The sequence below is a fragment of the Balaenoptera musculus genome, chromosome 8 (genome assembly GCF_009873245.2).
Source record: "Balaenoptera musculus isolate JJ_BM4_2016_0621 chromosome 8, mBalMus1.pri.v3, whole genome shotgun sequence".
NCBI classification, from domain to species: Eukaryota; Metazoa; Chordata; class Mammalia; order Artiodactyla; family Balaenopteridae; genus Balaenoptera; species Balaenoptera musculus.
In genome coordinates, this window is record NC_045792.1 from 56418474 (window position 1) to 56435956 (window position 17483).

The 17483-nt window shown below is 40.7% G+C and overlaps 1 protein-coding gene across 1 annotated transcript in view; it reads right to left on the reverse strand.

Annotated features, from left to right (window-relative positions):
* RNF169 (ring finger protein 169) overlaps nucleotides 1-13717 on the reverse strand; it is an 86631-nt gene extending 72914 nt beyond the window's left edge. The window contains exon 1 of the mRNA XM_036861592.1: nucleotides 13194-13717. Coding sequence (XP_036717487.1) covers nucleotides 13194-13695 — 502 coding nt within the window. The 5' untranslated portion in view covers nucleotides 13696-13717. The remainder of the gene's footprint in view (nucleotides 1-13193) is intronic.
* Between the last annotated feature and the right edge of the window lie 3766 nt (nucleotides 13718-17483).

Here is a 17483-nt window from a genome sequence, read left to right on the forward strand (position 1 = left end):
AACAGGGTCCAATCTTTTGAGGTTTTATCATAATAGTTTTACAGAACCAAACACTAGACAAAACACAAGAGAAATGGCAAAACAGAAGTAAAGGGAAAATAGGTCCACTGCTATTTAGAAAAATAAAAACCAAAACTGGATATAAGTTGTCTTCAGGCTTAAAAATTTAATTGTACACACATGTAATGAGGAAGACTGGCTCAGTTCTGTTCTGAGAACTGAGTTGCTCATCCTGAATCTGTAGTTCTATTGCCTACAGGATAAGCAAGGCCAATGCAATCTTTGGCAGCATTAATAAGAATTTAGCATCCAGATGGAGAGACGGTAAACCTCACTAAATTTTCCACTGGTCAGGCATTATTTAAAGCATGAGGGTCAATTCTGAGTGGCATATTTAAAGATGAACAGAAGGATAAAGGAATCATGATATATAATCAAAAATCTTTTTTTAAAGGATTTTTTTTAGGACTCTTTTTCCTTTATTAAACATTTACTGAGTATCTAAAACATTCTAGGTACCATATTAAGTGCTGAATACACAAAGACATAGTCCCTGACCTCAAAGAGTTCAGTGTAATGCCAGAGACAGACACACAAACAAGGAACTGAAATCCAGTGACATGACGAATACACATACTCACGTGGTGGCACAAAGGAAGGCAATTAACTCCTATTTGAGAAAAAAATTCACAGAGCACTTGTTTCACCTGAGTATAATCTGACAGAAGGATAAGAGGGAAGACTATTCCAGACAGAATAATCATAGGTGACAAAAGGTCAGAAAGGTTTCAAAAAGCATACTATATTACAAGAACTGTAAGTAGTGTAGCATGACCAGAAATTTGGGAAAGGGAGAAAGAGGACCAAAGAGATGAATTTGAGAAGTTTAGCCTAAAAATTTAGATAGAAAAAATCATGGTCTTTAAATATTTGAATATTGAAACTAGGGAAGAATATTTTGATTCACTAGAAACTTAACTTTCAAACAATTAACATTGTCCAAAACTAGACAGCAATGAGTACAGAGTCACCAGAATGGGAGAAATATCCCTGTTCATGTATAAGCTCAATCTTCCCTTGGTATTCTAGATCTCATCCCTAGCTACTAACGATACTGAGAATCATTCCAGGTGTTTTATTGGCCTTTCAGTTTCCCTCTTCTGTGAAATGTCTGTTCAAATCCCCTCACCATTTTTCTAATGAGGCGTCTGTCATAGTGATTTGTAGTTCTTCATATATTTTGGACATTAATCTTTTGTTAATTATTACATTGGAAGTATTTTCTCACATTCTGTGGTTCATCTCCCTACTTTATCTTTTATCATACAGAAGTTTTGATTTTAATGTGACCAAATTATCAATCTTTTCCTTTACTCTGTATTTTTTGTTTAAAGAATTCTTCTTATCTCATTTTCACAGATACTCCTAGTATTTTCTAAGTTTTATAGTTTGACCTTTAATCGATCTGGTATTAACTTTCTGTGTATGGTGTGAGGTAAAGATCTATTTTTCCTTGTTTTCTGTAAGGTTAGCTAACTATCCACAACTGAAAATATTTTTGTCCCATTGATTTGTAATGCCACCTGTCATCTACCAAATTCAAATATATGAGGACATGTTACTGGACCCTTAATTACTTTTTAAACTATTTAACCTTGCTTCAGTGTTCTTGGCCACTAATCATTCGTATTGACAAGTTCCACTAAAAAAAATTAAAATTAAAAAAAAATTCCCTTCTATTCCAAGTGTTCTAGCTTTTAAAATAATAAATGAATGGTAAATTCTGTCAAATGTTCTTTTGAGCATCTACTGAGATGATCATATGGTTTTACTCTTTATTAATATGGTGAATTACATTAGATTCTTAATGTTAAACTGAACTCTCATTCCCAAAATAAATACTACTTGATTGTGATTTAAAAAAAAAAAAATACACTACTAGACTAGTGCAGATTTCACTTGGGACTTTTAAAATCTACATTCATTGGCCTATATTTTTCCTTTCTTATACTGTCTTTGTGGGATTTTGATATCATGTTGTAAAAGTCCCCCAAAATGAGTCTAGAAACATTTTTTATTCCCTGGAATGGTCTGCACAAGGATTATCCATCCTTCAATATTTGGGTAACCTGTAAAACCATCTGTGCCTTGTGTTCCTTTAATGGATAGAATTTTTTTCCTGCTTTTTACTATGAAAATGACTCACATATTTATTAGAGACACCAGTACAATGAACCCCAACATATCCATCACCCAGCTTCAACAGTCAACCCATTGTCAATCTTATTTCATCTATTTCCCAAATCTTTACTTGTTCCCTCTTCCCTTGAATAAATTGTTTTGAAGAAATCCCAGACACCATATCATCTTACCTATGAACATTTTAGCATCTCTCTTAAAAGTAAGGACTCTTTAAAATATGTAACCAGAAAAAAGATTTCACACTAAAAATTTAATAATCTTTAATACCAACAAATATCCAGTCAGTATTCAAATTCCTATCAAATATTTTTATACAGTTTTTCAAATCAGAATCCAAATTAGTCCATACGCTTAAATTGGTTTTGTCTTTTAATCTGCAGGCTTCCCTTCTATGTATTGCTTTTCTCCCCTTCTTCTTCACATATTTGTGGGGAAAAAAAATGGGCCATCTGTCCTGTAGTTTCCCACATTCTGGATTTTGCTCACTGCATCCACATATTACTTAGTGGGTAGATTTTACTACTCAATTTCTTTTTCAGTTACATTTCTATTAATATTTTCTACTTATTCTTGACTCAGTTGCAATAGGTTGTATTTTTTAGGAAACTGACTATTTTACACAATCTTCCAAATTCACGTGCATAAAGTTTTCCATATTCAATATGTATGGGTTTTTAGAAATCCTTAGCATAGCTATAGTCATATTCCCTGGTTCATTCCTAACATAGTTCATGCTTTCTTGTGTTTCTTTTTCATTGACCAATTTTGCCTGAGATTTGTCTATAACATAGAGCCTATATTAATATCTTCAATGAGTTAGATTTTGGTTTTATTAATCCTCTTCACTGTTTTCTACTCCATTAATTTCTATTCTTATCTTTATTCTTTCCTAACTTCTACTTCCTCTGGGTTTAATCTGCTGTTACTTTCCTAGCTTCTTCAGTTGGCCACTTAATAATTTTCAGCCTTTCTTCTATTCAAAAACCGTACAGATTCTAGGACATAAATTTTTTCATATTAATATTGCTGAAATTGGGATGTTTCTTACAATCAGTCTTACAATCACCGTCAGTCGGGCAAGCAGTGATGGTGCAACTGTCATTGCTTATATATGTATGAACATAAACAATTAAAGAATAAGCTTGCAAAAGTAGTAGTTACTTGGCAGTTATACCTGCTGGCATGACTAGACAACTGTAACTTCTCAATGTTAGTCAATAAACCTATTACAGACCATCTGACAAAGAACTATGAGTCTCATCTGAAAACCTTTTGTTGATACCTGCTGGCCAGTTCAAGAAAACATCAGTATCAAAATTTGATGGGGGCTTCCCTGGTGGCACAGTGGTTGAGAATCTGCCTGCTAATACAGGGGACACGGGTTCGAGCCCTGGTCTGGGAAGATCCCACATGCCGCGGAGCAACTAGGCCCGTGAGCCACAACTACTGAGCCTGCGCATCTGGAGCCTGTGCTCCGCAACAAGAGAGGCCACGATAGTGAGAGGCCCGCGCACTGCGATGAAGAGTGGCCCCCACTTGCCGCAGCTAGAGGAAGCCCTCGCACAGAAACGAAGACCCAACACAGCCAAATAAATAAATAAATAATAATTAAAGGTGCTAATAATTAAAAAAAAAAAAAATTTGATGGGTGCCAGCAATTTGAAAGAAAATGCTGGAGATAGCTGTGGAGCACTCTTTTAAGAAATGTTCTATCACCAATGCTCTCAATGACATAGTGAGCAATACTATGTAGAAAAACACAAACCTCTGTGATTCCATCAGAAAGTGATTTAGAAGAATCAAACTCTGCATATGAAGTCACAGGAATATTCTACTAATTTGTTACTTCACTTCCTTTTATAAATATATGCATGAGTGATATGCTAAATCTATATCTAAGTAAACATGTAAGAGTTCTTTCAGTAAGCATAAAGTTTCAAAGTCTAAGTGATAGGAAAGCACTGTATTTGAAAAGTAATAGTCCAGGGCTTCCCTGGTGGCGCCGCAGTTGAGAATCCACCTGCCAATGCAAGGGACACGGGTTCGAGCCCTGGTTTGGGAAGATCCCACATGCCGCGGAGCAACTGGGCCCGTGAGCCACAACGACTAAGCCTGCGCATCTGGAGCCTGTGCTCCGCAACAAGAGAGGCCGCGATAGTGAGAGGCCCACGCACCGCGATGAAGAGTGGCCCCCGCTTGCCGCAACTGGAGAAAGCCCTCGCACAGAAACGAAGACCCAACACAGCAAAAAAAAAAAAAAAAAAAAAAAAAGTAATAGTCCATCTCACAAATGATGACATCTTAAGATTCAATGAAATATGATATAGGCACTTAAATTTTCCTCTTAGGAAATTAAGGAAACACTCCCACTTATCACTGCAACAAAAAGAATAAAATACCTAGAAATAAACCTGCCTAAGGAGGCAAAAGACCTGTATGCAGAAAACTATAAGACACTGATGAAAGAAATCAAAGATGATACAAACAGATGGAGAGATATATCATGTTCTTGGATTAGAAGAATCAACAGTGTGAAAATGACTACACTACCCAAAGCAATCTACAGATTCAATGCAATCCCCATTAAATTACCAATGGCATTTTTCACAGAATAAGAACAAAAAATTTTACAATTTGTATGGAAACCCAAAAGACCCCAAATAGCCAAAGCAATCTTGAGAAAGAAAAATGGAGCTGAAGGAATCAGGCTCCCGGACTTCAGACTATACTGCAAAGCTATAGTAATCAAGACAGTATGGTACTGGCACAAAAACAGAAATATTGATCAATGGAACAGGATAGAAAGCCCAGAGGTAAACCCATTCACATATGGTCACCTTATCTTTGACAGAGGAGGCAAGAATATACAGTGGAGAAAAGACAGTCTCTTCAATAAGTGGTGCTGGGAAAACTGGACAGCTACATGTAAAAGAATGAAATTAGAACACTCCCTAACATCATACACAAAAATAAACTCAGAATGGATTAAAGACCTAAATGTAAGGCCAGACGCTATCAAACTCTTAGAGGAAAACATAGGCAGAACACTCTATGACATAAATCACAGCAAGATCCTTTTTGACCCACCTCCTAGAGTAATGGAAATAAAAACAAAAATAAACAAATGGGACCTCATGAAACTTAAAAGCTTTATGCACAGCAAATGAAACCATAAACAAGACAAAAAGACAACCCTCAGAATGGGAGAAAATATTTGCAAATGAAGCAACTGACAAAGGATTAATCTCCAAAATTTACAAGCAGCTCATTCAGCTCAATAACATAAAAACAAACAACCCAATCCAAAAATGGGCAGAAGACCTAAATAGACATTTCTCCAAAGAAGACATACAGATTGCCAACAAACACATGAAAAGATGCTCAACATCACTAATCATTAGAGAAATGCAAATCAAAACCACAATGAGGTATCACCTCACACCAATCAGAATGGCCATCATCAAAAAATCTAGAAACAGTAAATGCTGGAGAGGGTATGGAGAAAAGGGAACCCTCCTGCACTGTTGATGGGAATGTAAATTGATACAGTCACTATGGAGAACAGTATGGAGGTTCCTTAAAAAACTAAAAATAGAACTACCATATGACCCAGCAATCCCACTACTGGGCATATACCCTGAGAAAACCATAATTCAAAAAGTGTCATGTACCACAATGTTCATCGCAGCACTATTTACAATAGCCAGGACATGGAAGCAACCTAAATGTCCATTGACAGACGAATGGATAAAGAAGATGTGGCACATATATACAATGGAATATTACTCAGCCATAAAAAGGAACAAAATTGAGTTATTTGTAATGAGGTGGATGGACCTAGAGGCTATCATACAGAGTGAAGTAAGTCAGAAAGAGAAAAACAAATACCGTATGCTAACACATACATATGGAATCTAAAAAAATGGTACTGATGAACCTAGTGGCAGGGCAGGAATAATGACACAGGCGTAGAGAACGGACTTGAGGACACAGGAGGGGAAGGGGAAGCTGGACGAAGTGAGAGAGTAGCACTGACATATATACACTACCAAATGTAAAATAGATAGCTAGTGGGAAGCAGCCTCATAGCACAGGGAGATCTGCTCAGTGCTTAGTGACCACCTAGAGGGGTGGGATAGGGAGGTTGGGAGGGAGACACAAGAGGGAGGGGATATGGGGATATATGTATACATATAGCTGATTCACTTCGTTGTACAGCAGAAACTAACACAACATTGTAAAGCAATTATACTCCAATAAAGATGAAAAAAATTTTCCTCTTAGTACTGCTTTGCTGTATTCAACAGATTTTGACATATAGTGTTTCCATTGTTATTTAATTCTAAATATTTTCCAGTTTTCATGATTTTGTTCTTCATCCATTTATTTTTAGTTTATTTTTGCTTTTACTTTTTAAATTTCCAAACATGGATAGGAGGTGAGGGGAATCAGTTATATTTGTTATTAATTTCTAATTTTATTGTATTGGGGTCAGAAAACATGGTTTATATATCAAGCTTTGGTATTTGTTGAAAATTTCTTTGTGCCTAATTACATAAATTACATAAAATTACATAAATATTTCACATTTAATTAAAAAGAATGTATATTCTCTAATTTGGGAAGTGTATGGTTCTATATATACATAGTAGATCAAGTTATACATTGCATTTCTTTTCTTTTAGTGATTATCCTTCAATTTTTAATATGCATCTGACTGAAAGATGCATATTACCCCTATAGGAGTGATCTCTCTAGAATGCAAAGATGTACTCCTCTTTCAAACTCTTCCGTGGATCCCCCCTTCTTAGCATGGCATTCAAAGTCCACTATTATCCAGTAACTGCTTATTTCTGCAATTCTGCCTCCTTCCACTCTCCCACATGTACTCTATGCTCCAACTACCCATATTTGCAATCCCTAGAACTCTCCTTTTGTTTCATACTCTTATGCTTTTAAAAGTACTTATTTCCCTCAGTTTCATCCTGCCTTCATCTGCCTACTGAATACTCATGGTCAAGTGTCTGCCTTTCCAGGAAGCCACTCCTGACCCATCCAAGCTGGGTTCTCTTTTTTTGTGAAAAGAGCTAACATTCGTTGAGCTCTTTATATGCTAATAACTCATTCAGTCTTAACAACAACCTTATGATTTTGCTACCACTACTATCCCCATTTTCAAAATGAGGAAACTAAGGTACAGAGAAGTTAAGCAATGTGCCCAAAGACAAACAGCTATAAATGGCAGACCTGGAATTTGAACACAGATTGTCTGTCTCCAGATCCTGCTCCATTAACTTGCTCGATTAATATATACCATATTGCGTTCTACAATTATATCTTGCGTTACAGTTATTGCATTTATTACCCCACATTCCAGTTACACGTTTATATAGCAATCTTCTCAACTACACTGACCTTAAGAGACAGAATTATGCTTTATTTCTATTTGCAGCCCCAGTGCCTAGCACACAGAAGGCCCTCAACTCAGATGGTTACTAAATTAATGAATAACTAAAGGAAACATCCCCATAGTCACTGCATTAGTCCAGCCCGTCTTCACCTCTTGTCTGAACTACTGAAACAGTCCCCTAACTAGACTCCCTTCCTCCAGTTTCTATTCCCATCTTTCCTCCACACTCCAACCAATACTGTCTTTCTAAAGCACATTATGACAGTGTCATTCCATTACTTAAATATTTTTAAGGGCTCCACACTGTCTATAGGATAAAGTCCCAAATTCCTTCAGCATGACATACCATGACCTTCATGATCAAACTTCTGTAGTCTCTTCTCTCCTCCTTCCCCACTCCAGCCCCACATTCCATCTATATTTAACTTCCTGGCAGTCTCTGAATATGCCAAATGCCTTCATGCCTTTGTGCGTGCAGGTTCTTTTGCCGAGAATGGCCATCTCCTCTTCCCTCACCTGGTGAACTCCTATTCTTTTTCCAACACACAGCGCAAATGCCTTCCTCAAGTTTCCTCAAAAGACTGTCAGTTATCCCACTGTTCTATTCTTCTTGGCATTATGCATTTACCTCACTTACCACTTTGTATTATTATTTGATAAGGTGTGTTTCCCCAACAAGACCGTGGAATCTTATTAAAGGACAGGAACCATGTCTTACTCATCTTTTTTATTGTATTCTCTTACACAAGTGTGTACCCTAAATGCTCACTGAATTAGTGGAATGAAATTTGACAAACATATCCTACATCCTACACTAAAGCAAACTCAGATTCAAATGAATTCAAGGCAGTCAAGTCTTCTGAGATTAAATGAAAGTTAGACAGGGAGTAGAAACATGAATGAAAAACAAGTATCACCTAAATTCCTGCTGCTCAAACCCAAATTCTACAGAATGGAGCTATTCTGTCAACGGTAATTAAGGCTTAGTTTATGAGGTAATCTCATCCTGAGTTTTAAAAAACACAAGGCAAATATTTCCACATTAGTAAAACACATAAGGACACTCAAATTCTGGAATATGTGTTACTAGGATAAAAAGTTGAGTCATTTTACATATTTAAGACAAATCCCTTCAGACAAGGGAAATTCCTGTCCTTTTACACTACAATCACATGATTTCATTATTCATTAGTCTTACATGCAATTTAGGTTTGCACACATAGCAAACATTGTCTGCCAGCTGAGTAATAAACCAGAACTACTTGTTTTTCACAGAAAGAAGAAATTTTTTTAATGGATAAATGTCAACCCTAAGTGAACAGGGAGGTTGGGGTGGGATAAAGGGAAGGAATAAATGGGGCACTATTCAATTTTTTTGAATTATTCAATTTTTGAAATGCACTTTTAACATTACAAATAGAAAAAAAATTAAACTGCCAATTTGAAAGATTCATCAGCCTTTGTCTAGCTTTTCTCTTCAATTATTACCCATGGTAAAAGGAAAAAGAACTGTCCTAAAAAGGTCTTGGTTTCAAGTTCAAAGGCAGCATAATTTAGAATGATCATCCTTGATTTCAAATCAAAAGACTAAATGAATTCTTAAAGTTAATTATTATCAATGAGGCTTGGGACTTCCCTGGTGGCACAGTGGTTAAGAATCCACCTGCCAGTGTAAGGGGACACGGGTTCAAGCCCTGGTCCGGGAAGATCCCACATGTGGAGCACCTAAGCCCCTGCGCCATAACTACTGAAGCCAGCGCGCCTAGAGCCCGTGCTCAACAACAAGAGAAGCCACCGAAATGAGAAGCCCACGCACCGCAATGAAGAGTAGCCCCCGCTCGCTGCAACTAGAGAAAACCCGCGCGCAGCAACGAAGACCCAACTCAGCCAAAAACAAGTTAATTAATTAATTAATTTAAAAAGAGTATTATCAATGAGGCTTAAGTGTTCTTATATTTGTAAATCTACCTATGTATGTCTGTATGGTAAATCTTCTTTTTTAAAAATCAATGGACCAGGACTGTTTCTAAATTTAGAATATAAGCTCTAAGAGGGAGGGATCTTTGACTATTTCATTCACTGATGTCACCCAAGTATCTAGAACAGTGTCTGGCACAGAGTAGGCACTCATTACATACTTGCTGAATATTGCTCAATATGGTCCAAATACTTAATATGTCAATACATACAATGAGCTGCAGATCCTCAAAGAACATACAGTTGAAGTCTAGGTTCATCTTGAAATGATCACCGACTTAGCCTTCAACACACACTGCTGCACAAATTAACTGATACTGTATCCAGAAGCAAACTGACAGTGTATGTAAGAATAAAATAAAACACTTAATACAGAAGTTATTAAGGTTCTGAACTTTAAATCTTGCCAAGAAGCTGACAAAAAACAAAAATATCACCAGCACAACCAAAATTTTCAACACACACAAACTCTTCCACTTTTTTCAGAAAAAATTCCAAAATTCAATTTGATTCAATTCCAAAAGAGCCATGGGACTTCAAGAAATAAAAAAAAAAAAAAAAAAAAGTAAGAATTTCACTTAAATACCAGTGAATTTACTACAAAATTTTATTTCCTGTTTTATAAAGCAGGTCTGCCCTTTCTTTTATCAATTGACCTAATTATGCCAAAAGAATACTGCTAAGCAATATACTTCTGTATTTACCTAAAATTGCTAATTTTGTTGCTGTTTCCCACTCATAAAAGTGTGATGTAATTATTATGAAACTGGTATTTTTACTCTGTCTATTACAAACCATCATGAACATTTAACTGTGAATTAGGTTATGTTTTAGCCCTTATTTAAGGGTTAGCCTTTCAGCCCTTGTTATCTGCTACTAACCCACAATGACCTGGTCACTCTCTTCTCTGTTCTGGGCCTCAGTTCTCTCTTCTGTAGAATGAGGGAACTGGGTTAAAACAAAAGTACTTAACCTTTTTTTTTTGCAACCCTTGGAGAATCTGGTGAAAGCTACAGGTGAACTATTCAGAAAAATGTACATATACATTGTAAAACAATTTTATAAACAATAATTCATAATGGTAAAAGACTGGAAACAACCTAAATAGCCACCAATAGATGATTAAGTAAATTATGTTACATCGGGGCTTCCCTTGTGGCGCAGTGGTTGAGAATCCGCCTGCCAATGCAGGGGACACGGGTTCGCGCCCTGGTCTGGGAAGATCCCACATGCTGCGGAGCAGCTGCGCCCATGAGCCACAACTACTGAGCCTGCGCGTCTGGAGCCTGTGCTCCGCAACAAGAGAGGCCACGACAGTGAGAGGCCCGCGCACCGCGATGAAGAGTGGCCCCCGCTTGCCGCAACTAGAGAAAGCCCTCGCACAGAAACGAAGACCCAACACAGCCAAAAGTGAATAAAAAATAAATAAATTTATAAAAAAAAAAAAAAAAAAATTGTTACATCCATTCAATGAAATTCCTTGTAACTATAAGTACAATGAAGAAACCTTCTATGTACTGATATGAAAAGATATCCATCATGTATTGTTATATGAAAAAAAGCACCAGTGCATATAATATATAACCTTTTATGTAAAAAGATCAAAAAACAAAATAAATATATTTGAATTTCCATGTATAAGCATAACGAAACTGTGGAAGAATCAACATGAATCTTTGGTGAAAATGGGAAATGAAGAAAGGAGTAGGAGGAACATTTTCATTGTATACTTTCTTGTATTTTTGTTTGAATTATGTGAATTGCCTATTAAAGCTTTAAATTAAAAAATATTGCATATAAACTCAAGAGGTCTAGACAACTTGCTAAAGCTAGAAGATTATTCCCAAACCCTGTTCAGCAATACTCTTCTATAATGTTTTGACTTAACAAGCATGTAATTATATACACTCAATGATCCAACAATAAGAACATTTAAGGAAAAATATTTTTCATGATGGTCCTCATACAAACATACAAAGTAACTGGTGGATATTCAGTGACTCAACAGAGCCTAATTTGAAATCTCACTTTATATTGTTTTTCTTAATCACTGATACACAAATTTCTTCAAGGAAAAAGTTTGCACAAATCATCAAGTCATACACCCTCTCATGGTTCAAATCTCAGACCTGATATTCCACAAGGGAGTACAGGCTTCGGAAATAGAAATTTCTATCCTACGGGACCATATCAATAGTACTAGTATGGAGACCACATAAATACTGTCTTAATTTTTTTTTTACCATAATCTCAGAATTTGAAGCAAATTAAATAGCATAGATGATGTTTGGGGAGGTCTTCATCCCTTTTCTGAGCAGGAATCAGGTGGAACTGGGTTTTCATCCTTGGGCAACTTACTTAACCTCTCTTGGCCTCAGTTCCATCTATAAAATGGAAATACAAGTACCTATCTCATAAGGATGCTATGAAGCTTAAAAGGAATAATAAGGAACACAGAAAGTAAGACAGAAATAAAAATAAGGTATCCTAGGACAGTGGCAGGTGTCTGACTGCTTGAATCAAAACAGACTGCATTCTGGAACCTGTAGATTCTAGTGACTGCACTTTCATACACAAGCAATGTCTCCTTTTCCCTACTGAAAATAGCACATGGCAGAATTCCCAACACAAAAGGTGCAAATATCTGTTCTTTCCTAATTATGTTTCTTGAAAAATCTCTTCCTAAGTAAGCTTTTATCAAAGAACTCTAGCTGTTGTGTTGACTGGGTGTGTCTCAAAGAGTCCCAAGTTATAACACAGTTTTGTTTTGTGTTTTCAACAGGGCACTTTCTATGTCAAGCTCAGCACCAAAGAGTGGCAGGCTGCTGGGGGGTGGGGACGGGGACGGGGGGAAGGCAAAGAAGTTGAAGACAACAGTCCTTCAACGGACTCCTAATTGCCAGGAAAACCTACACTGCCATCGAGACAGACGCAGCCTCCGCAAACCAATCTCCGCTTCCAAAACTTTTAAACCCCATCCATCTTTTTTTGTAGAGCACTGCTGGAGCTTATTACTAGTTATTATAGATATAAATAGCCGTCATTTATTACGCCTTCTCTACGTGCCAGGCTCTTGCGTTTTTCAAGATTTTGTGAAAACTGCACATATGAGCTCAGACGCTCCAGTCTGAAAAGCTCCCTTCGCATCCTCAAAATCAATCTAATCTGCCCCTCAAACTCCGTATATGCCACACCTCTCACTGACCCATTCAGGCCCAGGGATCACATCTTTACAAGCAATTCAACCCCAAGCTCTTCACCCAACACTAAATCAAGCACTTCTCGGATCCTCCACTGCCCCTACAAAGTTCAGTACCCTCCTCCACTCACCAATTCCAACCTGGCCCTAACTTGTTCCAAGAAATCCTATGGCTCCCTCCAAACTTCTGACTCCAAATCCATCGTGCCCGTACTTCATCCCGAAGTTCAAAATTCAGAAACACATCTGCACCTGGGCAGAGCCCGGTTCCAACCCTACGAGAACTCTCGACACCCGCTCGAGCAGGGCCAGGGCCAGGGCCTGGGACCCTCCACCCCCTAACCAGGCCAGGCCGGGGCGCGGCGGCCTCGCTCCGGACCCCAAGGGGAGGAGAGGAAGCTCCACCTGGCTCCGCGGGCGCGGCGCGCGTCTCCTGCTCGGGCCTGGGCCCCGCGGCGGCCGCGCCCCCGTCACGACGCGGGCGGCAGCGCTCGGGTGGGCCGCGGCGGGCGCGCTCGCCCAGCACCTCCGCGTCGGGCTGCCAGTTGTCGCGGGCCCGACGGCGGGCCCAGCCCGGACCGCGGACGCGGCAGCGCGGGCAACCCGGGCCCGCCGCGTCGGCGGCGCGTTGGGCGCAGCCTCGGCACAGCGAGTGGCCGCACGGCAGGGCCGCCGCTTCCCCCGGGGTCTCCAGGCACCCAGCGCAGTCCGACTCCTCCGACCGCGGCGGTGGCGGCGGCTGCAGCACCGGCGGCGCCAACACCAGCAGCGCGGGGCCAGAGGCCGGGCCCGGGGTCCCAGTCTTGGCTGCCGCCATCTCGTCACAGCGGCCCCGCCGACCCCGCCGATTCAGAGCTGCCGCTGCCGCCGCGGAAGAGGCCCGAGTACTCGGACCTGCCGCCGCCATCTTGTTTCCCGTTTGTAGGGAGAGTCCGTTGCGAGGGAGAAGAGTAGAGGGCGGGGCAGTGCGCGGCGGGCACCGCTATATACATATTCATGAGGGGCGGGGCTCCAGAAGAGGGTCTCTCGAGACCTGGTTGGCATGAGGTGAAACCTCATTAATATTTATTAGTTATCCTTTATATGTCTGGTCTTCGGCCTCGCCTTCTAGTCTTTGCGATTTCCTCTTGTTGAGCCAAATTAAGTTGAGGACTGAGGGGATTTATTTGGAAACTGAAAGATATTAAACTTTGTGAAGTAATTACACTTATTTATCCTGCAATACCCTGATAACTGAGGCTAATGTGATTGGGGAGTATGTGAATTACTCAGAACCCTGCCTCTGCTTCACAGCTGTTGTGACTGAGACCAGTCCTACCCTGACCAGCAACTAACTGCCAAAAATAGCAGCTTCTTGTCAGTCCACATCTCAATATACTCTCTCTCCAGATTCCTTCCTGAAACTTCCCTCCCTTGGCTGGCAAAGCCACACTTTCCTTGGTTTTTTTCCCCCCTCTCAGCTCTTTCTCAGACTCCTTTCTTGAGCCCTCCCCCTTGTTTCGGGCTTCAATGTGGGTATTCCTCTAGGCTCAGGCCTCAGTCCTCTACTCCTTTCCGTGTATTGCCCCCCCAGCCCATACCCCACCTCACATGTTCTTCCAGCTGAAACTCTCGAATTGATATCTGCAGTCCAGACATCCTGAGTCCAGCCCTGCATAGTCAACTGCCTGATGGAAGCATCATCTTGAATGTCTGCATCCCTCATGTACCAAACTAAAGTCACTGTCTTCCACCCTCCTTTCAAAACAGCTCTTCTTATTTCCCTCATTCCAGTAAAGGTACTATTCTCCCACTTCCTCAAGCTCCAAACCTGGTAATCTTTACTTCTTCCTCATCTCCCACATCTGTCAGTTTCTTAGTTCTGTCAATTCTCCCACCAAAATGACCATTTTCCTACCTATCCTCTCCTCTTCATCCCATTCCCACTGCCCAATTCAGGTCTCATCATCTCTCACCTAGATTATTGCAGAAGCTTCTATAAATTGTCTCCCTGCCCACAGACTCTCTTCCTCCAATCCATCCTCCATAGTTCTTAGAGTTACTTCCTAAAGGACAGCTCTGACCACACCATTCCTGCTTGACTTAGTCACTGAGTGAGGTGCTCAAACTTTGGTGCCAGTCCCCTTTCTGGATGCAGAGGGTACAAGAGAAACAACGGCTTCCCTCTGACAGAGAGAAGCTTCTGCTACAGCAATTCTCCCACCCTTGGCTTTTTTTGCACTAAAGTCGATTTGGAGCAGGAAGGCATTCAGCAAATGGCATTTCCTCTTGGGAATCTTTATAAGAAAGCACAAGTTTTGTATGGAGAGCAAAAAAAAAAAAAGTAACATAATATAATGGAAGGCATCAGAGGCCCTGGGTTTCCATGAGATTGCCTGGAAACAGTGCCTGAGCTGATAGTAAACCAGTCCAAGGCAGAGTGATTGGTGGAAGTCAGCAGAGCAAAGAAAGAAGTGGATTCCCAAAATGAGAACCAGATGGCTAAAGGACAGTGAAGAATTGAAGAAGGGTCAATGAGTAATTGAAACAAGGGCTTGTGTGCACAGAGGCCCAGACAGTCAGAATCCTGACAAACTCAGAAGTATGGCTTCACCTAGGCTGTCCTTCCAAAGGTCCTCTTCATTTCACTTCCCACTTGAGGTTCTTGAGGATGCTTTGCCCAGATTCTGACAAGGGAGGCCTGTGGTCCAGAGATCAAGCCAATTACTCTTAGAGACGGGGCCCTTGGTATGGGCTGTTCACTCTTGACAGTTTGGGGCTCTCAATCTGAAGTCTACTTTCTATTGGAGAAGCTGAACCATAGCAGTGTAGGATGCTTTCTCGAATACAAATAAAGACAGGAAATTTCTTTTTGCAGAGGGAAAAAGCAAAGAGTTCTGAGTAATGCTAGACCAAAAGCCAGGAAATCTAGGATTGGTCATGACCACTTTCTCCATTTCATTAATTTGGATAATTTCAAACAGATAAATTCTCTCTGGACCTTAGTCACCTCATCTTTAAAACAAGTGTACTGGAATTCAGCAGTTCTCAACCTGGGATACACTTCAGAAAGACACACACATGCGCACACACGAACACACACATATATACACATATGCCAATGTCCCTTTTCAGATCTACTGAACCCAAAAACTGAGGATGGGATGCCAGCATGTAAATTTTTATAATGCCATAGGAATTCTAATGAATACTCCTAGATAAGACCACTACAATAAATAAATTCAAAGGTCCTTTCTAGCTCTAACATTCTAGAAGTCTGACTCCCAATTTCCAGTCTCTTCTCTCCTCTATGCTGTTGCCAAAGTAATCTTACTAAAGCAGTATCTGTGACAGAAGGCAAGGCAAATCTAAGAAATTTGGAGAGTTATTCACTATGTGGGAAAATGAGGGCGATGAGGATGGTTTTAAAGTGTCAAGCCTGGGAAGCCTGAGATTATGATCTCAAATCACAACTAACAAAAGAGAGTAACTGGGAAGGAAAAACAGTCTGAAAGATGAGGGCATGGTAGACATTTTGCTTTATTTAGTTACCATCAGGATCCAAAACTTCCTCCTGTTTGGGGGAATGACCCGTTCTGTGCAGTTTTGCTGAGACTAGGGAAGCTGAACCAGGGAGAGAGCCTTCTCCCTGCCCCGGGGCAGCCAGAACATGAAATATGACCTAGGCTCAGCCACGTGGCCACTCCTCTCTGAACTTTGAATCTTTAGGGGATGACACAAAGGCATATTGACAAGTTTAGAATTATTCACAGGAACGGAGACAGTAGGTGTCCAACCACAGTGGGTCCCTTGGGGGTTGGGGTAGACAGGGGAGTGTCCCTACCATGGTGATGGTGGCCATGCCAGATTGTTCCTGAGGCATGAACTTGGCCGTAGTGCCTGCTGCCTGGCCTTCCTAGGTTACAAACCATTTTCCACAATCCAGCTTGCCAACCTTCCTGTCAACTCTCTATATCCTTTGAGTAAATGTCTTTTTTTTTCCTTAAATTACAATTTCTGTTGTTTGCAGCAAAGTACTCTGACTGAGACGCTGGTTTGTTGTTTTTAAAATGTCACCTGAAAGGACTTCCCTGATGGTGCAGTGGTTGAGAATCCGCCTGCCAGTGCAGGGGACACGGGTTTGATCCCTGATCTGGGAAGATCCCACATGCCGCGGAGCAGCTAAGCCCGAGCGCCACAACTACTGAGCCTGTGCTCTAGAGCCCGCGAGCCACAACTATGGAGCCCATGTGCCACAACTACTGAAGCCCGCGGGCCACAACTACTGAAGCCTGTGTGCCTAGAGCCCATGCTCCGCAACAAGAGAAGCCCCTGCAATGAGAAGCCTGTGCACCACAACGAAGAGTAGCCCCTGCTCGCCACAACTAGAGAAAGCCTGCGTGCAGCAACGGAGACCCAATATGAAACCATCTGAGAAGCTTAGTCAGACAGCCTAGAGTAGAAGAAGCCCAAGTTGCATGTGTTGCTTTTTCCCGAAGCCCCCACCTGTACCACAGCCCACCCAGGGAAGAAGGACTTACAGGCTTGCTCGAATGCCGTCACTGAGGATGCCCACTGGAACAGGTCGCGGTGCAGCCACACCTACAGTGCTTCCTCTCCAGCTGTCTTTTCTCTGCCACTCCTGCCATACTTTCTGACGGTTGCATCACTGCCAAAATTCCCTGCCATCCTCCTCATTGTGTGTCCCTAACTAGC